At 49.7% G+C, this 25,400-nt stretch overlaps 1 protein-coding gene across 1 annotated transcript; it reads left to right on the forward strand.

Annotated features, from left to right (window-relative positions):
• The first annotated feature begins 2,289 nt into the window (after window positions 1-2,289).
• Window positions 2,290-3,275, forward strand: LOC128273968 (uncharacterized). Its single transcript, XM_053012042.1, has 2 exons — window positions 2,290-2,775; window positions 2,874-3,275. The coding sequence occupies exons 1-2, from the start codon at window positions 2,290-2,292 to the stop codon at window positions 3,273-3,275; spliced, it is 888 nt and encodes a 295-aa protein (XP_052868002.1).
• Window positions 3,276-25,400: the final 22,125 nt, after the last annotated feature.

The following is a 25,400-nucleotide window of genomic DNA, read 5'->3' on the forward strand; positions in this document are numbered from 1 at the left end:
TTCGAGCACAACTGCCGCCTTAGCCCATAGAAACATCGTGTCGCCGCCATGATCCGCCGCAAGATTTCCGCTGATGTGTCGCCGTTCGGTCGAACGATTACACGAACGAACGGAAAATAGGGATTACAGGGACTATACCATCTCTCAAGAAGAAATATTTATGATTGGTGTTTCTTGTCATGATGGGTGACGTGAATGATGTCCATCCATTTTTCATTTTCCATTTTCCATTTTCTGGAAGATATCCTTCGCGTTTGTCGGAGTTTTTAGTTGCCGAGCAAGAAAAAGAAGAAAAGATCTTTCCCATACTTTACGCACCATATTACTTATTACAAGTCGAACCGTACTACGACAAGAATACTCCGTCAGAAATCTCCATTACTTCAGCATCTTCAGCGCAAACGAGTACGAATACTTAAAGAATTTCAAACAACAAAATCAAATCGTTTAAAGTAAGTGAATCAAAGGATCTGTTAATGCATATCGTAAAAACCCGTTGATGAATAAAGATGTTTGGGACAAACCTTCCAAAACATATCGTTAGCAATGTGAATAGCATTCCATTGGAACACAGAGAACTTATCAATCTTGCTCCTGTATCGGTTCTGAGTCATATGAGTCTGAGTTGAGGCAAACTAGGATTCAAGATCCAACCGCATTACCCACATGCAAAATTGGATCTTGCCCAAAATCGAACGCCAAGAAACTATTATTCCAACGATTACACCTTCAATTACATTGCATTAAATGCTCTGCGGATTCATACACTCCAGGAATCCCGTGGTCCGTGGTCTAGTCACCGTTGCGTTGTCTACAGTGACAGGCTGCGCACCAACTGTCTTGTGATAATTCGGTAATTTGGATGAGAATTGACAGTTCGACACTAATCACCAAATACTGGGCTCTAACCGACAGAAAGATGGCTTCTACTGTCAGTTATAGTGGTTCAGTGTCATCCACGGACATTTAGGCCCACAATCTGACACCTTGCCGTAGCGTCTTCATTATCCTGCCCACCAGGACGATCCTCGTGGTACCCGGGAGATGGGTCGAGGTGCGCACCCTATCAAGGGTTATCGAGGTCCCCCGGAGGTCTAGTTCAAGTGGCCGTGGCGTTCCGTCAGCAATGGGTTGGCGAACTATTCCGTCCCTAGCGGCCCTTGTTGATGGAAAGTGAAAACCCATTGCCCACTGCCCATTAGCACTTTCCATTATGGTAATGCACACACGGCGGTATCAAAAGCTAACGAACCGCCCAAGGGGGAGCCAATCGCCGGTCGACTGGACACGTCGATCGCGAGGATGCGCCCCGCGCAGGAGGATCACCGAGCCGCTTGCCGCTTGGGGCTTGTAAGAGTGTCATCGCCACCGATCGCTCGATTTACCGTGAAATTATCCGGCCAACCGTGGCCGGATCCGGCGCGGTCAGTTCCAGCGGGCCGAAGAAAGCGCCGAAAGTGCGGGCGTTTGGAAACCGCATTCCCTCGGACCCACCGAGCCCTCCCCTCTCGCCTGTGGCCGGCCATTACACCGCGCCCGGGTGCCGAAGATGCGCCGAAGCGCGACGGAGGATCCATCGGCCCAGGTCCGGCATGGGCCCGGACCACCCTCTCGGGAATGTCCGCACGCGATACCAGCCAAACACGCGCCCAACATACGTCCCGCCGTCCCCGCACAAGCCTCCTGTTGCCCCGGCAACACTTGGCGCAATAGAATAGAACGGCTAGCGGCTCGGCAGCGGCGGCGAAAAGAAGATGGCAGCCGCCATGCCGCCTGCCGCCGAGTGCGCCGCCATCTTGCGGCTCGGCGCGGCCGGTTTGCGTGCGTGCTCATCGCGCCGCGCGCCTCCTCGTGCGCATCACACACATGTGCAGCGCAGTGCAACGGGATTTGCAGGCCAATTGGCTCCGACGGGCGGGCCCAGGGTGGGCCGCGGGTGGTTGGCGGGTGGGATCGGTTGCTGGCGACCGGCCGGAGTATATATTGGTGCCGGTGGGCCAACGGAAGGCACAGTTTGATTTCGTCCGTCCATAGTTCTAGAGCTCCATCCGGCAGCGGCAGCAGCGCAGTAGTGAGCAGAGAGCGAGAGAGAGAGCGAGAGAGCGAGAGAGAGAGAGCGTGCGTGTCCAATCCCGTGCGTGTGTGTGTTTGTGTGTGTTTGTGTGTGGTCTGTTTTCGGTTCGCAAAACAGATTCACTAACCCAGCCCGACCCGGAGTCCTTCGTTCGACCGTCCCGTTTTCCGTTCACGTTCTTGTTCCCGTTCCCGTTGGGCACTTCCGGCCGAACGATGAAGCTGTTCCGGTGCCTCCTCCTGGCGGTCGCCTGCCTGGCGACGGTGGCGTTCGCGCACAGTGCCTCCGCCACGCTGCCGATCAGCTCGAACACGATCGACGACGGCCAACAGCACGGATCGCAGCACGGCGGTGCGCCGCAGCAGCAGCACCAGACGCCCCGCGCCGGATCGTACCTGGGCGAGATCAAGTACCTGTACAAGACGTACCAGGACTGTGCGGCCGCCGACGTCTCCACCTGCCTCAAGCTGAAGCTGTTCACCATCCTGGATCGCGTGTCCCGCTCGACCAAGGACTTCAGGCTGTCGGAGGGCGTCCGATTCGTACGCGACCAGGACTCGCCGCTGGACAGTGCTGCCCCGCTCCGGACGGAGGCCCAGCTCGAGCAGGAGCTGCCACGGTCGCTGGACGAGAAGGAACGCTCCCTCAACTCGATGCTGTTCGACAAGGTCCTGTCCTTCTTCCAGTCCCACACGCTGCAGGTGAGTGCACTAGTCCTAGGGACCATTCCCCGTCCCCCCATTTACTGACCCTCTGATCATCCTCCCCACATCCACCCACCTCGTACCCCCCACTGTAGGTCAAGTTCCCGTCGAGCGAAGAAATCAAGCGCTCCATGGATGAGGTCCGCGGTGGAGGCGGTGGCTTCGGCGGTGCCGGCGGCGGCGGCGGTTTCGGCGGTGGCAAGGACAAGGACAAGAAAAACGGCCACTGGATCATGATCCCGCTCCTGCTCGGCAGCACGCTCGTGCCGCTCGCCTTCGGTGCCCTCGCGCTCCTCGCCGGTAAGGCGCTGATCGTGTCGAAGCTGGCCCTCGCCCTCGCCTCCATCATCGGCATCAAGAAGCTGATCTCGAGCGGCAACGGCCACCACGAGTCCGCCCACGAGGTGGTCGTCTCCGGTGGCCACGGTGGTGGCTGGGGACGCATCGGTTCCGGTCAGGGACTCGCCTACAACGGCTACGGCCATTACGCCCAGTAAGGCGCGAAAAACCCCCCGTACGCTACGCCAAACCCGTGCCCCTGATGACGTCACTGACGCCGCAGCAACTTCCGCCACACACGATCGAACCACCAAACACACACGAACAGCGAACACACGGAGCTCACGACGCCAAAAACCCGCAACCGGGTGGGTGGAGTGGGGGGGGGGGGGGAAAGGTGGAACTGACCCCGGCCACTCGCGTAGCAGCGCGCGCACGGTGCACCGACTGACGAACGGTCCCGGAAGGATCGTTTTCTCACGCCGCATCCCGTACGCCCAGCAATCCGAACGCCCCACGTCCTAATGCTCACGTCTTTGTTTTTGTTCCGTTAGGACCACCCACACACCCACACACCAGTCCCACTGTCACCCACACACACACACGCACACACACCTTTCGAGGATCATCGACGATCATTCATCATCCGTTCATCATTCATCATTCGTTCATCCATCGATCGGTTCCAAACCCCCGGTGTCCGTGCGAGGTGGTGTGCGTGTGTGTGTGTGTGTGCGATCACCCACTGCCACCGCCCCCTACCAAACCTCGGCCCGGCTGTTATCCTTTCGCCCACCACAACCTGTCCTGTCGCACACTAGCAAGTAGCACGATCTCCCGTTTTTGCCGGAGAGCGTCCGACGGTTTATTTATTTAACTTAATTTAATTTATGTTACTGCGCGCGCTCCTCGAACAGAACTGATAATTTATGTGTTTATTGTTTTTTTTTTGGTTTTATTGTCGTTTGTTTACGCGCGAAGACGCCTGTGTTCCCCGTCGCACACGACGACGACGCTCCGCCGGTTGTTGTGTAAAGAAAAACCTAATAAAACTGTGCAGTCAAATGAACCTTGAATTGAAGAAGTTGAACCATAGCCACGATTTTTATTTTGACATTTCTTTTGGCAGCGCAAAGCCTTACGATCCCACGGATGTTGGGCGGATAAACGGCCAGCGAATGAGAACAGAACCCGGAGTCCCACTTTCACCTGCACCAAACGAGTTTCCGTGGCGCCATTTTGAGCCGTCCCGGGGCCCGGGAAAAATTGAGTCCACCAGCATTTCCACCAGCAGCGAAACCTGCTGCACCCGGCCAGAATCTGGCCAATTCAGCCTCCAGCGATTTCTCCGGTCCGATTTCCACTTTCGAACGGGCGGTCAGCTGGCTGGACGACCGGGTTCCGGTTTGCTGCGATGCGTTTTTCCGCAAAGTGAAATTGGAGCATCACGGCGGCGTGCGTGTGCGTGCGTGACATCGAAAACGGAACCCCTTCCGTTCGGTGGTGACGCATCGCTGGAAGCCGAGCTTCGCTGGGCGCTGCTTCGGATGCTGCTAATAATTCACGTTGCAATTACAAGGACACTTCAACCGTAGACGGGCGATGTTCGATTTTCGCCCGGCGTGTAATCTGCATCTGGGCGGTGGCACATAATTAATGTGGAGTGCATTCGCTTTCGCACTTTCCCGATTGTCCATTCCATTGGACGCAGCCAGGATTCCGTGTTTTTACACGAGTTTTTTTTTGCATAGCTCCATCCGCTCGTTTATCGGGTGGGATAAACAATCATCTCGGTCTCTTAATTAGCTCATGATACAGCGAATTAAGAGCATTTGATTTTAATCTAAAACTGTGTTAATTAGCCATTAATCCGACCCAATCGAAACAGCTCGCCGGAGCAACGGAACACGTGTGGCACTCTCGTGCAAATTAGGTGTTTGCGATACGAAGACTCCGTACTTCGAATTTTATTCAAAAGAATATCAAGTTTATAGTCAATGCATCCCAAATCTTACGTATCATTTACGGAACACACAACACCGTTGAGAGACCATCGACATGCTTGGAGGCACAGAGTCACATTAACTTGGAAAGATTGGAGATCCAACGAAAAGCTTCTTTCTTACCCTTGTCTAGTGTTATTTATCCGGGACACCGTGCGTTACTTCGCGTGCGTGGCGTTACCGTTACTGTTGGTGTCGGTTGGCGCCAATGTTTAAACGGTTACGCGAATGAACAATCATCGAAACCACGTTGGGCCCAACATAAACATGCCGACATAAACATAAATGCGAAGACTAAATCGTAATGATAAATAAAATCAATTTTGAACCGAACTTGAATCGCATAAAATCAATCTTGAACCGAACTCAAGAGACTTAAGTTCTGGAGTCTTAAGAAAGTTGAGTATTTATCACCTTCTAACAGAAGTGTTTCGAATTATCTTAGAAATAAACAGAAATGTACTCGATCCTTAATAAACAGGATCTAATGATTGAATATTTGGAAGTTGAAGATTAAAGCTGTTCTGTTCTGTGTTCTGTGAAAGCTAACACGAATTCACATATTACCGACGGATATGTCCTTTGACAAAAACGTAACAAAATATGTTTTTTTTAGAACAACGGACCAGAAAACGTGATATATTGATATAGGTATTGATATAATATATTGACGCAAGCAAATATACTGTAAGCAAAAATAATAATGTAAGAAATAAAAACATCCTCATGACTGACGCAACGTTAAAAAAATTGTGTTGCACCTGTCATACGAATGTTCTTCAGGAAAATTCAGGATTTTCAGGAAAATACAACCAGGATTTTTTACACATAGAACCCCTAGCCACTTAATAAACTACATACACTGGCGACTACATTTCGCTATTTGCTTCAGGGAATTCCACGTACTGGCAATTCAAATATCCACATTCGCCAATCTGCTACAAAAAAACAAAACAACAGTTGCAAACCAAACCCGACAACAACAACAAGTACACCCAACACACAAGCAACATTTTACAGTCGAGCTAGCCTGGGATAAGGCTATCTAATAGTGCAGATAATGCGTCATGTATCTGAAGTTAATTATGTTAAGTTAGCTTAAGTTAGCTAAACTTAGTAAAGTAAACTTAATAAACACAGCCCAGTCCGTTCCTCTAAGAGAAATAAAGAAGAAAACGAAGAAAATAGAAGCCGATATGAACGAATCTAACACAGCTTTTGTAAAATGCATGAAATGATCACTGTTGATGTTTATTTTTTTATTTTAACCACTTCTTCAACAGTCACCCTTGATCGACTGTACCTGAATGAACCTGAAAGTATTGTGTTAAATGAAACATAACACTTATTGCATCAACTATTCTACTTGTAAGAGAACTCAACCGCAATTTTATTAGAGGAACTTCTTGATCATTTTTTTTCGGTATACCATCGTCCCACTGTGCAATGGGTTACTTGCGGTCAAAACTGTTTTTTCCGAAGTCCGAAAACGATCAAGCTCGTCCGATCTTCTCAGAAAGCTTTCAAGCTGCGCAATGAGTTCGCGGGCGGCGAAAAAAAGCGGTCGAATTTCGAGCAAGTTTCGCTCGAATCCGTGAGCTTTAGTAACCCGAAATTTAAATTACATTAGGTTTGTGTCTTCGCTCTTTTCGAGTAGCAAATTCACTCTTTTTTCAACTGCGAAACATGGCAAATTTGAAGTGCTTCTGGGGATTGAGGATTAAACCATACCAAATTGATATTCATAAATAAATAAATGATTAAAAACTTAAAACTGGCGATATGTTTTAAACAGACTTCGTTCCGCCAATTGCACAAGACATACTCCAGAAATAGTCATACAACGGCAATTCGCACGTTTATCTTCAATAAGCCTCTGGAGGCTGTAAGAACTCTCAGCTGAGATGAGACAAGATCACCAACAATGTATAGCCGAAGCATACAAGAAATTTATGCTGAGTGAGTAAAACGTTCTGTCCAAGTTTATTCAACACCGGCATGCACATTAATAACGACTTAAAGTACCGCTATCAACAGGTTACCCCTTACTTAGTGCTCTCTAACCATCATTCGTTTGATGGATTTTATGAGCATTTTTCATCTAGGGTAAACCGAAACATTTTTATTGGTTCCAACGAGATTGATAAAACAAATTAAACAAACCGAGGTACCAATGAAAACCGACGTGAGGTCGATTGATTCCAATTGAGTTGAACCAACTGTTTGAGGTGATTGTTCCGCGGCACGGGTCACGGCACGCTTGTTCCGGTTTGTTACCCTCTACCCTATTGCTTCGCCCCTTTCCCTGGCGGATTGTTTCACCGCATCGAACGGCCATTAATAAAACGGCCCTAGCAAACGAGCAGATAATCACCTCGCATATAATTTCTGGGACCGAGCAAGCGGAAAACAAACGCCTCGGTTATGCGCCACGCTCATAATATTATTGCTCGGCCCGGTTCATTGAGTAAATCGCAACCGCCGACCGGCGCAGCAGCAGGTTGGAGCCGAAAGGGAAATGATGAAGCGGTTAATTCAATTGTCTGATGGGTGGCGTGTCGTGAACAGGGGACGGTGGTAAAACAATCAATAGAACTGCAATTGATTCAGTCCCCCCACCGGAGTGCAACTAATCGTGACAGGTTGGCTCAATGCGGCGCGAAATTGGCTTGTCACACCTTAAGCTGTGGCGAGTAATCGACGATCTTTGAGACGTCGTCAAGCTAATTTCGAGTCGAGATTGATTCTCTTTCAGCTCGTTAGAGTGGTGATTTGCCCGAAGGGAAATTAGTTTTTGCCAGTGCGAAAAGAGAAACAAAGGGAACATTCGTATTTAACATTCATAACCGTGTATTAAAGGGCACCGCTACTACTTTATTGGCGTGGCTATTGAGTAACTGACGAAAGAAGTGGTTAATTATAAGTCTGTACATCAAACATCGCCAGAGGTCCGACGAATCGGTTCGCGTGCGCAATTAACATTATTCAAAGGTAACGTACTGTAACATAGCGGACCTACGGTTTAGGCACGCATTTACGCCCGGTGCCGGAAAAACGATAGCCGAAGACAGCCAGTTCGCTCGCCTGGGCTCGAGCGCCTCTCGTACCACCGAATAGAAAGTGATCATCTAATGCTTTACCATGATCTATCGACAATGTTCCGGCGCCGAGCCACCGATCAGCACGCTGCGCCTGCTTCCCACAGCTCCCGACCGCGGCGAAAGCAACCTTTGCTTTGGAAACACCCACGAACCCCCCGCCGTGTTGCATCATTAATTTCCAGCGCTTAAAAATATGTTCAAACGATGTCCGGTTCCGTTTCAGGTCGCCCACCCGACGACCCGGCGGGTGGTCGACACTCGGTTAATTTGCATCCGTGCTTGGCCGTGGTGCGGCGGAGGAGACGTCACGACTTCACGGAACGCGCGTGAGCCGTTCCGTGACACTTTTCCCTACATTTCCCAAATTGATGATAAACGCGGTACGCGCTTTGGGCTGCGAGTCCGTCGCGGTGGTGCATTCGCAATTGACACTTCGGCTTCGCCGTCCACAATTTCCACGTAATGCTTGTTGCTTCATCATCGGCGTGTCGATTTGATTGTGACAACATAGCCGTTTGCACGGCGAAGGAGGTTTTGTAATCAGCGGCACAAGTATAAGGGCCAATTTTGAGTAAACTTCCTCCTTCCGCGGTTAAGTTGAATTCCATCCGGTACAAAAGGCATTAAAATAGCGAACTAAGTGGTCGCTAGTGACCGATAATTACTGCCCGCAAAACCCGCCGTATTTTACAGTGAAATTTATAAAAAGTAACGTTGATTGAAAGAACTTGTTAGGAATGGTCCACTTTAAATCGGGAACCATTGAATTAGCTCTATTTCGGGGTTGGTTTGACTTAGGAAACATGTCAAGGTGTCAAAATGAAGGGATTTTATTGTACTTTAAGAGAAAAATTTCATAAATTTATTTTGTTGGTCGTCGGATGAAATCGCGAACTTTCTTTGGAAGGCGCGCCATCATTTTCTGCACAATCTTCTGAACCCCCTCAGCGGCTAATTTGTTCAAATTTCTCGCCATCTCTGCAGCATCCCGCATCACCTTTCCAGTCTTCTTCAACTTCCTTTTGATTATTGCCCAATAATTTTCGATTGGGTGGAGTGCAGGGCAATTTGGTGGGTTGATATTCTTTGCGAGGGTTGATGAAATTCACTGAACTGAACTGAACTACCTCCCTGGCTTGCCAAATCAGGCCAAAACTCGTCGTGTTTGTAATGAAAACCTTGGTTTCGGTCCACAGGTGCAAATTCCTTGCCAGATCAATAGTTTCCGTGCAAATTTATTGGCGAATACATATTTGAAGTTGGATAGGACATCTCTCCGTGCCGTGGCGAGATAACGTTTTGGTCCAGGAAGCTGTCCACAATCCATTGTCATGTTTGTTTCGTAGTCCATAAGCAAGCATCCTTTTTACCTCGTCAGAACCTTCTCCTACAACTTTTTGTAGTGCGTGTTTTAGCGGCTAGGTTTTGCTTAAGTGTCCTGTGTGGATGCAAGGAAAGCACAGTAGCCTCTTCGTAGGCAGATCCTCTGAACAGTACTTCTGTTGGCACCATATTTTTTTGCAATATCCCGAACGAAAAGTTCAGGATGTGGGACCAAGAGGTCAAAACCTTCCAGTTCAGCTGACGGTCGTATGTTCCACTCCTCTGTGTGCTCTGAATCTTTCGGTCTAGGGTATTGCGTTGCCGGAAACGGTGGAGCACAGCACATTGATTTGATCTGAATGCCATTGAGAGTTGAAAATTTTCTGTTGTCCTAAAGCGAGACTGTCAACTTCAAACGAAACTTCCCAAAAACTCAAACTCCAAAGCGAACCGTAAGCATCGCCTCCGCCTCCAGGCGGCCGACCGCAGTCATTAACCACATAAAACCGCCTGATCGTATCGCCCACGGTTCGCGGCCGGCAGGAGCCTCACGCACGCAGACCAGACCCTCGGGTTACAGATTACGGCGGATCGATTAGACCACCGATATGGCGGCCGGCCAGCCCGCTGGCCCGCTCCAAATTCGTTCACTTTCCTTTTTCATTCAAAACCAGAGCCGGATCCGGATCGTGGATCGTGGATCGTCGCGCAATTCCGAAGAGCTCCGAAAGAAAGTGAGAAAAAACCACGTACACACACACGCGCGCGCAGACTTATTCGCACACACGGGAGCGGCTATTTTCTCTTTGTACCCGTCGGCCGCATCCATCATCGGCGGAGAGGACATCCCACGGAGCGACCAGCGTTCCTGGGCGGTCACATGTCATAACGGGCTCAAAAGCGCGCTCCGCTCGCGAACCGCCGTCCGGATCCGGAACTGGGCGATAAAGCATATCACGATCGTACACAGCGCACGTCGCTGCCAATTCGGTCGGCCGGACGCTCCCGAAACCCGCCGAGAAAAGGCGCTAAGAAACCACACCAAGTCACCAAGAAGCTGCGGGTCACGCGAACCTCCCCCGAAGGAGAAAACGTCGCCTCCCGTCGTGGCCCGTGGTTTCCGTGTGGGGATGGCCAAACGGTTTTTCGTACATTTTGTCATCGCCATCGCCGAGGCTCTCACGGATCCGCTCCAGGCCCCGGGGGTCCGTGCGTTCGGGCGGAGCGGGAAGGGTGTACAAATTTTCGAAAGTTTTACATTTTGTTTCGGTCTGTTATCGATGCGGCTGCATCTCGTTTCAGATTTCCCGCCATCGCGGGACCATCGTCCGGCGTCTTAATGGAAATCGAAATCTTTCACATCATCGAAGCCCGTCCCAAGTGGCCGGTGGCCGAGAGGTTCGGCCGCTTTATTTCGGTGATTTTTGGTTCCCCCTTTCGGTCGTTAAAAGGTGATAAGAAACCGCGCGTGGCAAAACGGCTAACGGCCGGCCTCGGTCACTAATGCACCAATGTTTGTGGAAGCATCCCGAAAGAAAGTAAGGCTCCGAACCAGCCGGCTGAGCTGAGAGATTTCGTTTAATGGGCCGAAACTCGTTTCAGGATCAGAGATCAGGATCAGGATCGTTTCAGAGCCTTCTGTTGCAACTACGTTAATTATCTGGACCATAAACTTTTGCTGAACTCGTCAAGAGTCCTTTTCGTGGTGGGTTTTATCGTTACATTTAGGATTTAGAGGAAAGCTCGACGTTTGGGCGTCACATCAATTAGCACCGAAAAACATGACGGATCGAATGGCCATCTGCGAAGTTTTTGGTCTTAATCGACCCATTTCCAAAAAGAATGGCTACTGGGGATAAGAAATGGGATAAATACGACAATACTGAGTGAAAATGATCGTGGTCTAAGAGTGGTGAAGCATCTTAACCAGTGGTCAAATCAGGACTAAAGGCCAGGAATGTGCGACTTGAAAATGGTGGGAGTTGAAAGGAATTGTTTATTATGAGTTGCTTCCGTGTGGCTAAACAATAAATTCAGATCTCTACTGTCAACAACTACACCGTTCCAAGCTAGTAATTCACCAGAAACGACCAGAATTGGTTAATGGAAGAGGTTTTGTGTTCCATTAGGACAACGAAATGCCACACACGTCTTTAGTGACTCGTCAGAATGTCCGTGAGCTTGGTTGGGATGTTGAAATGCATCCAACGTATAGTCCGGACCTTGCACCAAGCGATCGATATCTTTTTCACGCATAACAAAATTTCTTGAGTGATGAAAAATTTAGATCAAAAAAGGGTTATGAAAACGGATTGCTCGAGATTTTCGTCAAAAGCCGCAAAGCCTTCTACAAAAGGCAACAAATTTTCCAACAAAATGGGGCATATTGGACGCAAATTGGACCATTGGAAATTTGTTAAATATAGTTTTGAAATTCACGCAAAAAACGTCGATGACTTTTTCCACAGCCACACTGACATGTTGGCGTAATCACGAAAACAACCACCTGATACATTAAAACAGATCGTCTAGGTCATGATTGGCGAAATGGTACGTTTTGATGATCTTTTGATAACATTACTATCGATAAATGTTGTGTCTTGATTGATTGAAGCAATTTCTATGTTACAACGCCTACAGCAATGTTTTAGTGTCAATTTCAACATTTAGAAACTTAGACCACATTTCCTTACTGAAGCTTTTACTGCAAGGTGTCTTTCAACAAAGAACACTTCGGTCGTCTTCCTTCTTCGGTAATCAAAAGTTGCTCAGTTGATTCACCAGCCGATGGAAGCATTTGTATTGCAGAAAGCAGGTCTATATGTTCGATACATCGATCGAAGTGCGACGAAGTGCCGCCCTATCGTCTCCATAGGCTTCTTGCTATCAAATTGGGTCAATTAAAATTCTTCTGATTCTCCTGAAATTTTGCTCTCCACCCAAAACACCGGCCAGCGTTGCCTGTTCGTAGCTGCACCGCCAGCAAGACATCCATCCATCAACCTCGCAGCAGCAGCAGAAGGCAGCAATTCGCGCAACAAAGCAACCAACCCAACCCAACGTCGGTAGAAAGCGAAACTTGGTGTACCGTTTAGTGGAGAGCTTGTCAGCCGGCCGCTGCTAAACACGTTTAGCGATCGATGTCATGTCCCGGGCGCCCCTCCGTGTGTGTGTGTGCGTGTGTTCAGTAAGGCAATTAACACCTTTCTCAATCCTGCGCTCGCCGCTCGAAGCAGCGAATTTCGCGCTGGCCAGCCAGCCGGACGCGTCGTAGAAGCGGTCGCGATCGCGAAACTTTCAATTTTCATTCAGAAACCAATCGCGCCCGCCAGGGGTGATCCGGGTGAATGAAATTATTTGTGGAAAGTTTATCAAACACTCCGGCCGCCGGACGTTTTTCTCCGGTAGCCACCCGCCAACCAAAGGTGCCGGCGGTGCCCACGAAAGTCCATTAGCGGCCCCCCGGGTAATGGTGGCCGTTGTTTTCTTGTTACGTCCCCTGGCCCTGTCGCCGGCTATCATTATGCCATGTCGTGGAGCTAATGTCTCGTTTGAAACGGCCACTCGGCCTGGGTGGCCATCTGTCTAATTTGCTGAACACCCGGCCGGCAACCCGGCCCGGCCCGGCGCGCTGAATAATGATGACTTTGTCTTCGGAAGCGGCTCTACAAATCGATCACACTTGGGCCAGGCAGACCGACCGACCGAAGAAGTAAGATGTGTGATCGGCAAACAAGCCGTGCGCACGCCATTCCGTGGCCGCGATCCGCGGGAAGCATGATTTCTTTTCGCCCTTTTTTCTCCGATAATGTTAAACGCTTTCATCATCCGTGCCATCCGTGGCCGGCCCAAGCGGAAGCTCTCGCGGGAGCGGTTCCTGCCGCAGCAAACAAGAAGCCCTCCGTCGGCGCCCGCGGCCGGTGCAGCCATCCGCGGTGGCGTCCCATCACGCGGAGTATTTAAAGTGAAAAGAAAAAGCGAAAGTGGTGGCCGGTTTCCTGCCAAGAAACGCGACGTGGCCATGTGCGCGCGCACTCGGATTCGGGACTTACCATCGGGCCGAGCTGAGACCGGTGAAGGAAAAGGCTTGCGATCGGAGTTCGGAGCGACAAGACTCTGCTTGTAGACACCATCGACCATCGACGAATCTGGGCAATTGATCTTACTGTAGCGGTTCCCCACTTAAAATCCTCACGCGTTAGGAATTCAAGAAATCTCTTACTTAACTGGCTACCAAAAATCCCGAGCGGTCTTGGCCTACAAAGGTACAAGAACCCTCTGGTTTTAGCAGTCACATTTTGGGGTAGATGCTCGTCCGCAGACGACAGTTGAATTAAACGATAGAGCAAATTCACAGACGTCGGGGTCGGTCAAGTCAACATATTAGCAAGCTGTACAACAACAACTGCTCAGCGTATTAGGCGTGGGAAAAAGAAATCCATTCCTTTTTCGGTAGATGGCCGTAGTGCTCGATAGCTCGTGAAGTATCGATCACACGTTTTCAAATTCATGCTCTTAACTAACAATTCTTTGGCTGGTTTTTGTTTGTTCCATTCATTTGTTAGTTACAGGATGTTAGCTATGAAAGTTAATAGAGAGAACATCCAATACATGATGCAGTTTTTCTTTGATAAAGGTAAAAAACAAAGCTATGTCGCTGAAATTGTCCATGGTGTTTATAGCGCAGCTACTGTATCAACTAACTACGTGCATGTTTGGCTTCATCGAGCCTGTTTAGTTATTTTTTTATTTTAAAGATGCATCTGGCACAGACATGTAAGTCTTCGAAAATGTAAAAAAAATCACAGAAATAATGGAAGTTGATCGGCATATAGTCGTAGCATCGCCCAGGAGTCATAGATCGACCATTAAACAAAAAGAAAACATGATGGATTGAATTTCCATCTGTGTAGCCTTGACCAAACGGAATGAAATCGACCCATTTCTGTCGTCATCGACCCGTGACTGGGGATGAGAAAGATGATGGGGATGAGAAATGGGTCACATGCGACAATCATTGTGCGAAAACGATCTTGGTGAAGCAACTCAACCGGTGGCCAAGCAATGAGTAACGGCCAGGAAGGTTCTTGGTGGTGGACTTGGTGGGGCTTGAAAGGAATCATTTAATACGAGTTGCTTCCGTATGGCCACACACTACATTCAGATCGTTACTGTCAACAACTGGACCGATTTCTGGCTCTGATCCGAAAGTTCTGACAATTTTGTATTTACGCGGACTACGTACGTTCGATTTTCGATATTTTTGGGGGTGATAGGTTGCTACTCATGTGGGACAAAAAATTGAGATTGAGAAAAGATAATAGAAGAAACTAAATTACTAGAGTTTTTCGGCAATAAGGACGAAGTCTTCTATGAGATATGAAGCAATATGAAGCTACCTTTAAAAGGACAATAAATTATACAACAAAAGGGTGCATATTTGACCGAATTCGGACATGCCGACACGTCTTTAACAAAAATTTTGAATTTCAAGCCAAAAAGGGCCCTGTATTTCCCCAATCTAATATTACTCGAGTAGTATTAAAGTACATTAACAGACTCAGGTATTCTAAATCATCAGCATCAGAAAATCGCAGGCTGCTAAGTCCAAACGGGGTGGCCGGTAACTTGAGCGAAGTGAAAATTCCCACACCGCTTCCCAGCCTGGTGGTAGAGCTCCTCCGGTTTGTCTCCGGCACACCCCCTCTGCTCAGTACCCCCCCGCACCGAGCGTGATGCACGATCGCGATGTAGTAATTTCTTACGAGACAACGGCCCGTCGCCGGCCGGACCGGGATGATGTCGCCGGGCCGGGAAGTCGGGTTCGCGGGATCGCGTTTGGCCGCGTCGCGTCTAGGCTTCGTCTGCCCGTCCGACGATGACCGGTGTGCCGCGTGGTGAAAATTGTCATCATCAGCCTCGCGATCAGCGTCATCCGCACGCTTCAATTGGATAATCACCGGTTGGCAGCAGGTTACGCTGCGCCCAGCTCCTGAAGACCGTGACCGCGGCCGACGCCGGAGTTCCGCCGTTCGAGACGCGCGCAATGTCGCGACTTGGTGGCGGCGATCCGGTTTGGGAGGACACCGTGCATCGGCTCAAAGGTGCCGGTCTGCGTGTACGTACGTTGACATTTCACGATGGGCTTCTTTCTTTCTGAACTTTATTTACCTTCCTACCGACCGTCGATCGAAAGCGGGCGATCGACGGTCCATTCAGGCCCGCTCGGTCCACGAGAGCTCCTCCTCGGTCCCCCTTCTTCGGGCGGCGCGTTTCTAGATGGCCACCGCGTTATCTCTTTCACTTTCTCGAAAATACAAGAAAGTTTTCTACTCTCGTCCAACTTTTACCAATGGTCCGGCCCGACGTCCGGCGATGGTCCGACGACGGTCACCATCCGGCCGCGTACATTTTGGGCACCGCCGCACACGTCACGGTCCCGGGTCCGTCTCATGGAAATCGTCTCAAATAATCTCCTCGCCGGCAATCGCGGCCAACCGACGGGGCGCTATCAGGTTTCTTTGATCATTGAGAAATTCGTACAACTCGCCCCGTCGCTCCGTACCGCCCGCCCGCCCCTGACCGCTGACCTGAAACGGACGGATGGATGGATGGATTGAAACTAGTTCCGCCAATCCGTACGCACACACACACGCGCATGGAGCACGACACACACGCGGAACCGGCTAATGCCGAAGAAAGCGATTTGACTTGTAAATCTTCGGCCGATTGATATGTAAATCTCTCCCCGCGCATCCTCCTTCCCGGCGGGGGCATCCACACGTGCCAAAGAAGTGACGAACGGATTTGACCAACGAAGCAGCGTGTGTGTGTGTGTGTTTGCTGGAAAGTGATCGCAACACAAACCGTCCGACTTGGAGGCTCCGCGGAAGCGGGTCAAACGAAAGTCCCACTTTCGTCTCGCGCCTTTCGAAAGACGAGGCTCGACCTCGGGACGCCACTCCCGGACGCCGGACCGGGATCACTCATCCTCACTGTTGCGCAACGAGCCCTCCAGCGAGTCCAGCGATCGTTCCGCTGGACGCGCCACAGCGAACTGCGAACAATTGACTTTCTTTCTGGGAAGTGCACATTTTTGGCAACTCTTCCAACTTTATAGACCGCGACCGCGAAGATAACGCCACCCGCCGTACGGTTGGCCGGTGGTCCGGATGGCCAGATCCGTTCGTTTACGACGTTGCACCGGTTTCGGATGTTTTGTTTGCCCCCAAAAACGGCGCCAATTGGACCGCCAACTCTCGACCCGACACGCAGAGGTGAACGGTTTGAAATACGGGGCCCAACGGCGACCTACGGATCGGAACGGGATCACCACCCCCATTCTGGGCTCTACCCGTTGGCTCATTGACGATCCTTCCCTGCGAGCAGCAGATTGGCGAACATCACCAATTTCCACCACATTTCGCTTCGGCATCCCAGCCAACCCGGCAGAGATTCATCCCCGGAAAACCGGCATCACCATTAGGGCCAGTCCGGCCAGGCTGAGGCACTCACCGAAGAAGAAAACCAAAACGAACGAAACACCGAAAACGAACCACCCGGAGAAATGTTGTTAACGAGGAAAAATTAATTTTGATTGACTGGTCGCGGCCGAATCTCGGGGCGGACCCACCAATCCTTCATCCCAATTTGACGGAAAATTGATGGTCGTTTGCGATGGTGGCCGGTCGGACGGACAGCACCACCAGCACCGCATTACTCTCTAACGGAGTCTTTAGGCCGCCCCGATGGCCGGCCATAATTGCCGGTGCCCGCTCGCTGCTCGATGACTATTTGCTTAGGACCCCAAAAGCTCTCCTTCCAATTTTTCTTTTTTTCTCTCTCGCTCCCTCTGCTGCGGACGAAAGCGAAGTTTCTTTTCGGGGCTGACAAAAAGACAAATTGTGTGACAGATTGAGCTCGGAGGAAACTTCCTCGTTTGTGCACCAATTAGTTGTCCACTCGCTCGGAACCGCGGAGCCATCAATCCTACTAATCCGCTGCAAATATCGGCACAATTAAAAGAACAAATGACGATGGCGTGTGTTTCGTGTAAAATGGGAAACCCGGCGCTCTTGCAAAAAACCCTGATAAAGTTCGTGGTTTTGTGATAAACATTTGAAATTGCCTCGATTGATTGTCGGAGATTATGAAGTACATCTAGCTCCAGCTCTAGTTCGTTGTTTATTGTTCCAAAATGTCCATACGGACATACGAACTAGTTAGTGCTGGGTGTCTCTCCCTAGTTAATTACTATCGAGAAGACCCATTTACTACGCTTTAACAATTTCAACGCGCCTCATCCTGCTTGTACGTGTTGACGCTGGACACAATATTCACAATTTGCGGATGGTTTGCGGATCGAGTGGAGTCACAGCTGGGCAGTCGGTAGATCATTTGTTTGAACTGCACAACTTCATTGGTTTCTATGCGAAAGTTGTTAATTTGAACCCTGAAAAGTGCATCAACTTTCAGCTCTTTCTTAGAACTGTTCTAATAGTAAAAAATAATATTAAACAACAAGTTAAAGCCTACTACTGTGGCCAGAAGTAAGCTGGAAACAATTTTCTTTGATTATCGTCGTGTGGTCCATCTTGAATTCCTTGTGGCTGTCAAATGTCAACTGCTATTTGAATGTTGCTTAACGTTGCGTCGTTTGCGTAATGCTATGAGCCAAAAAATAACGGATTCGTAGAAAGCCAATTCTTGGTACTACTTCCTCGTGATATTTTTGCATCACATTTTCATGATCATTTCGCAATAAACTCGGTCCGCAACTACAGTATTCGCCTTACTTAGCATCATGTGACTTCTGCCTATCCACCATACTCAAGGGGCTGATCCTAGAACACCCTCTACAGTCATTATTTTAGAGAGGAGTCGAAACGAAAAATGTGTTGACAGCAATTGCCACAAAGAACGTTTCGGAATGCTTCGAAAATTGAAACAAATACAGGTATAGGTAATACATCTATGTTTCAGAAAATCATTACATTTGTTTCAGAAAATCATTTAAGTTTATTTGAGAGATTCATTTAAGGCATTTTTTAATGAAAAAGTTTTTTGGTCAAATGTTCACCACGATTGCGGTCGACCGATTTTGAGTACATTTTCGATTGTATCTGGCCCTATCTCAGCTATAGCAATTTGAATTTGGGTCTTGAGGTCGTCAATAGTTGCTGGTTTTGTTCGCGTAACATTTGTCTTTCACCAATCCCCAAAGATAACAGTCGAATGGTGTCAAATCACAGCTTCTGTCAATGCCAATACACAACACCATTTTTGCTGATTATTTGCTGTCCGAAGATGAGGAGCAAACAGTCGATCGTGGCTGTTGCTGTATGGCAAGTAGCGTCATCCTGTTGAAACCAAATGTCGGCTAAGTTCTCGGCTTGAATTTCGCCGAAGAACCAATCAGCCAAAATCTGTCCCAAACAGTCACTCGTTTTGGGTGCATTGGCTTCTCTTGCACGACGTGTGGGTTTTCCGAGTCTCAAAAACGACAATTCTGCTTATTGACATAGCCACCGAGGTGGAAATGAGCTTCAATGAAATGAGCTTGTCAAATATCGTACCGTTTGAGTTGAAGACCTATTACTTTGGAAATAAGTTTTTCATATTTTCCAATTTTCTGCAACCAAAATTGTGTTTTATACATAAGTGTTATGAATGAACCATTTGAATAAATGTTCAACCGTTGAAAAATATTCAGCCGTTTTTTTTAACCAAATGAAAAACAGATCATAAATGAACCACCCTTTTTAAGTGAATTACTAGAAGCTGAGTGGTGAGGCGCAACTCTTAGCGTAAAGGCGAAAAAAATGCAAGCATCCTTTGCCCGTTACAAATAAGTGGCTCATAACAGGCAATGACAATTTCGAAGGACCAAGAACCACATAATTGAGGTTCCAATCAGAGGTTGCTTCACGATAAAGGAAACACAACCCACAAGTCGATGTTGAAGTTGCCATAAGCTATGTTGCAATGTCGATTTTCGTCGCCGACTACGGACCGTTCATATGATTCATGGTCCAATCCGGACCTCGCGATCGATTAGATTCCGCCGCCTGACCGACTCCAGACACTACAGGCGATCGATTAACGTTAAACGCTGCTGGACGAAACGATCCGCTAAACAGCGCCCAAAAACCCGCTTCCCGCTGTTCGACGATAAATCTTTTCCGGAAAAACTTTTCCATCGATTTCGGTACGCCGATGGGTGTTTGTGTTCGTCCGTCCGGTTTTTGGGGTTTGTTGGGTCTCCACCGGTTTCGGCTGACGCGTCGCGTTTCCGTCGATATCCGCGCCGAGGTTCCGCCGCGCATAAATTTCGGCCACCGCCGATCTCCCGTGTGGGGCTAATCAGCAGAGAACACGTTAATGGATGGCCATAAATAAACACACACACACGGGGGCGCGCGTGCGCTTGTGGCCAAAGTAAACTTGAAAACCAACGGTCTAACCTAATTCGATGTTTCGGTTCCCGAACGGACGGCCGGCCGGCTGGAGCGGTTGGTTCGTAAGAGTTGTGTGGCCGATAGTAAGTACCATAAATAATGCAAATTCGGGATCAACCGAACGGTTTAGCCCGGCCCGGTGTGCTGGCCGCAGTACAGCTGCTAATGAAGATCCCGTTGCGGCGCGCCGCGGTCCGTTCCACGGCAGGATGGACCCAATCTACTACCGATTGTTGGGAAGCAATCAATTAGGATTGCTGTTGTTCTCCCATCCGCCCCGCTAGGTGCGCTAACGGGACCACCGTCGAACGGACCGGGCTGGTCACTGCGTGAGGTGTCACACCGCGAAAAGACCGGGGCCACTTGCAACTTTCCTTTCCAGCCGCACCTCCGAAATACCGACACCATTACGAATCTCACCCGCTCAGATGAAGTCATCAGAAGTCCGATCCGATCGCTGGCAAGTGATCTCAGACGCACCAGCACCACATAAAATTTCGGAGTGCCACAAAACATCCTTCCCCGGGCCAGGATCCTTTGGATCAAAACACACAGGTGCTCGTTACGAAACCCCGTCAAGGTGGCCAACCCAGGCCAGTTAATGCGGCCACCACCATCACCGGCGTCCGGGAGCGCTGAGAAATGCAAGACAAAGACCAAGACCGAACAACTTTCTTCTTGGTCCGGATGCGCGATCCGCGATTCGACCACACACCAACGGAACCACCGGACCGGCAACATACCCGAAACCCACATATTTGTTTTCTCTCGCCTCGCCCCTCACATACATTCTCTCAACCCCTCTCTCTCCCCAGTCATTTATCTGGAAGTCACCGAACGACAGACCCCGCCTTTGGGAACGGGATCTGATTGGCAAGACAAAAAGGCGCGCGTGAGGCGTAAAACAAACGATTAAACGGCACCCAACGGCGGCTGCCGTCGGACCCTCAGTGGCCTCGGACAGAACAGGGGTGAAAGGGGGGATTGCAACCCATCGGCATCCTTCCATATGCAGCTCACGGCACGTCCGCGGACGAGAGCGAAAGCCCGGAACGCGAATTCCTCGCGGGTGTGCTAAATTTCGGAGTCCTCGGCATGGCATGCAAATTTGGATCCCGCTAAGCCAAAAAAAATCCGCACATTCACCTGCGCGGCCAAGCGGAGGCGTGTGTGTGTGTGTCTGGGTCGGGAGGGGAAAAGAAATCACATACATCAAGCGGACCCGACCTGGGCCGATGCGGCGACTTGACACGCCGTGAAGGCGAAGACGCGACGAAGGCCCCAAAACCCCCGTCAGCTCCGGGCCTCTCGGCAATGGCAATGAACGGCGATCGGCGCGTCGATGGCCAGTCCGCCCATCCGTCCATTCGTCCACCAGCCCGCCCGTGTGTGTGCGAATCGCTTTCACTTTCAAACCCTCTACCCGATACGCCGATCCCTGTGGAGTCCCCGTTGCGCTTCGGTGGCGATTACACTCATCCGTCACCCGTGCAAGGTGCGGGAGTCGTCCATTTTGGGTGCGAAATGTGAAAATATGCATCCCCGATATGTTTGTGGCCCAGATAGGTGGCCCGCGCGTTACGCCACTGGCCGGAGTTCTACTTTCGTCGAGAGAAATTTTTGATCGCATTTTGACAGCTCACCGAGACCATCTTCAAGATCCACCGACCGCCCCCTAGCTGGATGCGGGTGTAGCAGGTGGATGTATGTGTGTGCGGGGTGGGCGTGCTGAAATGCATTTTTCCACCGTGCACCAACGTTCGCCCAATGATGTCAGCGTCCGGCGGCGGCAGGAAGCAGGGCCAGGGTGACGACGACGCACTGCACCGTTGAACTTTCGCTGGAAACCGATCTGATCTGACCGACGGTGCACACACCAAACGGTGCAGCGATTTAAATGCAAACGAAACGGGAAACTCCCTCAGCAGCAGCGGCCACCGGGGCAGCAGCAGGTTGTCCCCCGGGGGCGGTATGGGGGAGTGTGCGGGCTGAGAAAGTGTCACCATTTCTCGGGACGGGCCCGGGCGCCGTCGACGTTTTTTATGTCCTTTTCTGATCATGTGCCGGACCCCTCACCCCACCGGGGGCTGTGTGTGTGTACATTGTCATAACGGTGATCTTCAACGCGGTGTGCGGTACCTCTCACCCGGCACCCGGTGGCTAAGTCGATGACTCCGGCATGCTCTGGCATGACGATGCTGTGGTGCCGCCACTCGGCGACAGTGGCTTTACGAGGTGGGCCAACTCGCACAGGTTGCTGCTTGTTGGAAATTAGTTTATTAAAACTAATGAGACTGCTAAACCCAAAAGGCCCAAACGCAGCACGAAGCTGTCCGCGTTGCTTTGAGCGGAAGTGAAACTGAAACTAGCACGTTGCGTTAATAAAAGTGAAAATGATATAAATTAATTAGCTTGGTTCCTCAAGACACAGATAACATCATTGTCACATTGGGTTTTTGTAGAATTAATCACGCGAGCCCCGCGATTGGCAAAACACGTCATTTTCTACTGCCCGCGGTTTCAGTGAGAGATAGAGGCTGCTTCTGAAGCTCACACCGGACAACACAAAATGACCAAACTGCTGCCTGGAGCCTGAGAGCGCTTCGTCGTGAAGAAACGTGAATGGTTTATAGTTACCATACAGTTATAATAGTTTAATACTTACACTATAACCATTCAGGGACGGGGGAAACGCAATCGTTTTCCTGTCCCTCCGACAAGAACGCAGAGACCAACCAGAAAGGACCTTTCCGCAGAGACCTTTCCAGCGGTCGGTCGATCGCAGAGACCAAAGGTTTGAAATCAATTGGAGAAATACAACGATATTTTAATGATGAAAGTATCCCTGACAGTGTCCCAACTTCAATGCGATGAGCTGAGTTAATTCACTTATTTCACTGTGTTTCTGCTGTTCACCAATGATCTGACTCTTCGGCTTCCTTCTCAATACCATTTACTTTATGCTGACCAGTTTCTTTGCTTGTCCGTGCTTTTTTCGACAAGCACTTTACTTTATTCGTTCAGTTCATTGGTGTGTCTGTAATAGAATGCATAATGTCAGTAAATGCTAGGTTTGTTATCCACAAGAGTTTTGAATTGACGATGTGGATGTTATGTGTCTAAAAGCTCTGTATTGTTCTCTGGTTCATCCCATCCTTGAGCATGCTTGTGCTGTGTACCATCCGATGCGTCAATGTTTGATTGATCGCTTTGAGGTCTTCACTAGCTTCTACTTGACCTACGATCACTTGTCTATCGTAAACGGATGGTCGTTCCACACCGAAAATAATGACACGTTCCATACGCGTTATCCTTAGTATAACAATTTCTCGTGGCTTATTGACTTTACTATGTTCCTTAATCAGTGTCGTAATGTTTTAACTTTCATGCTTTCATCGTACCACACACTGGTAACTGCTAGTGTTAGTAGTCCTAAGATAGTCCTGTAACTTGTCGATCGGGCTACGTTGCTCGTTGAGTCTGTTTATGTAAGAAATAATATAAATAAATAACTCAACCGGCCATGAGGCCTAGTTGACACTCAATATCAAGTAGGTGAAAATCTTCAAACTAGGTGTAAAAAGAGTCAACAAAGACAGAAGCAGAGCCTAGAGTGAGCGTAACAATCGAAACAGAATAAAAATGCACACCAAAAAGAAAATAAAAAGTAGAGCTTTTACCCTGATTGATGGACATGTTGAAGTTCAGAACTGACGAAGCGTAATTACATGTTCTAGCGATATTGCTTGGTGGGCCGACACCAGAAGAAGATAAACGACAGCTCTGACAAAAGACGTCTTCATGTGACGCCCGCTCAGAGATGCTGGCATGTCTGTCCAACAGCTATCTTTAAATCAATCTTCGTTTTCAAAATAGTTTACCAAACGCCTATGCGACCCTAAGCCACCCAATCGAATCCTCGAACCGCGGCCCATCGTGACGTCAATCGATCTAGTTCCAAACAAAAACTGGAACTATCGGCTGCTCGGCCGATCGGAGCAAATTTGATATACGAAAGTTTTTCCGGAACCCCTCGATCGAAGCACCCGTCTGGACTGTGGACTCAAACTCGTGCTCAGCCTCGGCCACAGCCACCCCCCACAGCCATAATAACCGTCCATCGCCATTAACGGTCAAATGCCCTGGAAAACTCGGGGGGAGACCAATAGTAAGGCAGGCGTTGAAAATGGATCTACTCCACACGGTTCAACGGCAACGACGATTCGCAAGTCCCAATCCTACGCACCGGCGTGCGTGTGTGCGTGCGCTTGTGTGTGTGTGTGGGCAAGTGGCAATTTTTGAGAAAGTACACATGATGGCGCAAAGGATGAGGCAGAAAAAAAAGAATGCGCTACACACACCTCGGTGGCAATCGGATGTACTTTTAATTTTCCCGTGTCCGCGTTTTCTCCGCCGCCGTCGCCGCCACCGTGACCGGCCCGCCGCCCGCCCCGAGAGGAGGTCCATTTCCATTTCGACCGCCCGGTATCGGTGCTACCGTTTTCCGAAGGTGTTTGGCTTGAGAGAAGACTCACAAAAAAACATTGAGAAAATGAAGAAGCAGAAAAAAGGCTGACCACGCACAGGCCACGGTGGCCGCGTTTAAACCGTGTTTTCCCATCCCGTCGCAGGTCCCATCGATTGGTGCTGGTCACTGCCGCGGCCGCGGGGAGTGTCGACCGCGTGCCCTCGAGTAACCCCCGGAGCCCGTGGGACACCGTTGGCCACCACCCCGGGGATTGCTGGGCACAATTATTTTCCAATTTTCCACGTTCACCGTTCGGCTAACCGGTGGCGCTGAGCTGCGGATTGCAGTTGTTGGGCGGTTTGGGAAAATTGATTCACGCTAAACGGTGTCCGAGGCTCGTCGCTGGGGACCTCGGCAAAGTAGCGGCCTGAGATGTGCTTCACTTTCTTCTGGAGCTTGCCGCGCTGCGTTGCAATTTACGCGCCAATCGGCCGCGGGTCACACGGGCCGAGCGCCGGTGGCGATCATGATGGCGATACTAATTCCCCAATTCTCACAACATAAATTAGCGTGCTCATAAAAGTCAACCGGTACCTGACGCGTATGAATACATTCACCGGGAACCGTGCACGGTTGCAGCCCTGTTCCAGGCTTTCCCGTACGCCGGCCGGTTGAAAGTGATGAAATTGTGGAAGTTGTGGCAGTCATAAGTTACACACCGCCAGCCCGGAGAGCCCGGCAACGACGACCCATTTGTAAACGACACCAAAAGCTTCTTTCCACAGAATGAACTCAGTTGCTGGCGGGGTTTTGCTTTCCCTAACTGAAGATCTGACAGGCTGTCAGCCAACAATCAGAAGTTGGTTTTGGAGTTTCCCAAGAACACTCCAGAACACTCCACGAAGAAGTTCAATCCAGTTCTTGGTCAGGAACTCGGATGCTAAAATTGAGTGACGGCCAATTCGAGTTTTGTTAGCACCTCAATCGATGA

The sequence above is a fragment of the Anopheles cruzii genome, chromosome 3, assembly GCF_943734635.1.
Source record: "Anopheles cruzii chromosome 3, idAnoCruzAS_RS32_06, whole genome shotgun sequence".
Taxonomy (NCBI): domain Eukaryota; kingdom Metazoa; phylum Arthropoda; class Insecta; order Diptera; family Culicidae; genus Anopheles; species Anopheles cruzii.

Coding starts and splice junctions, on each gene's coding strand:
- LOC128273968 (XM_053012042.1), top strand. CDS start 2,290: ATGAAGCTGTTCCGGTGCCTCCTCCTGGCGGTCGCCTGCCTGGCGACG. Junction 2,776..2,873: donor TCCAGTCCCACACGCTGCAG/GTGAGTGCACTA, acceptor CCCCCACTGTAG/GTCAAGTTCCCGTCGAGCGA.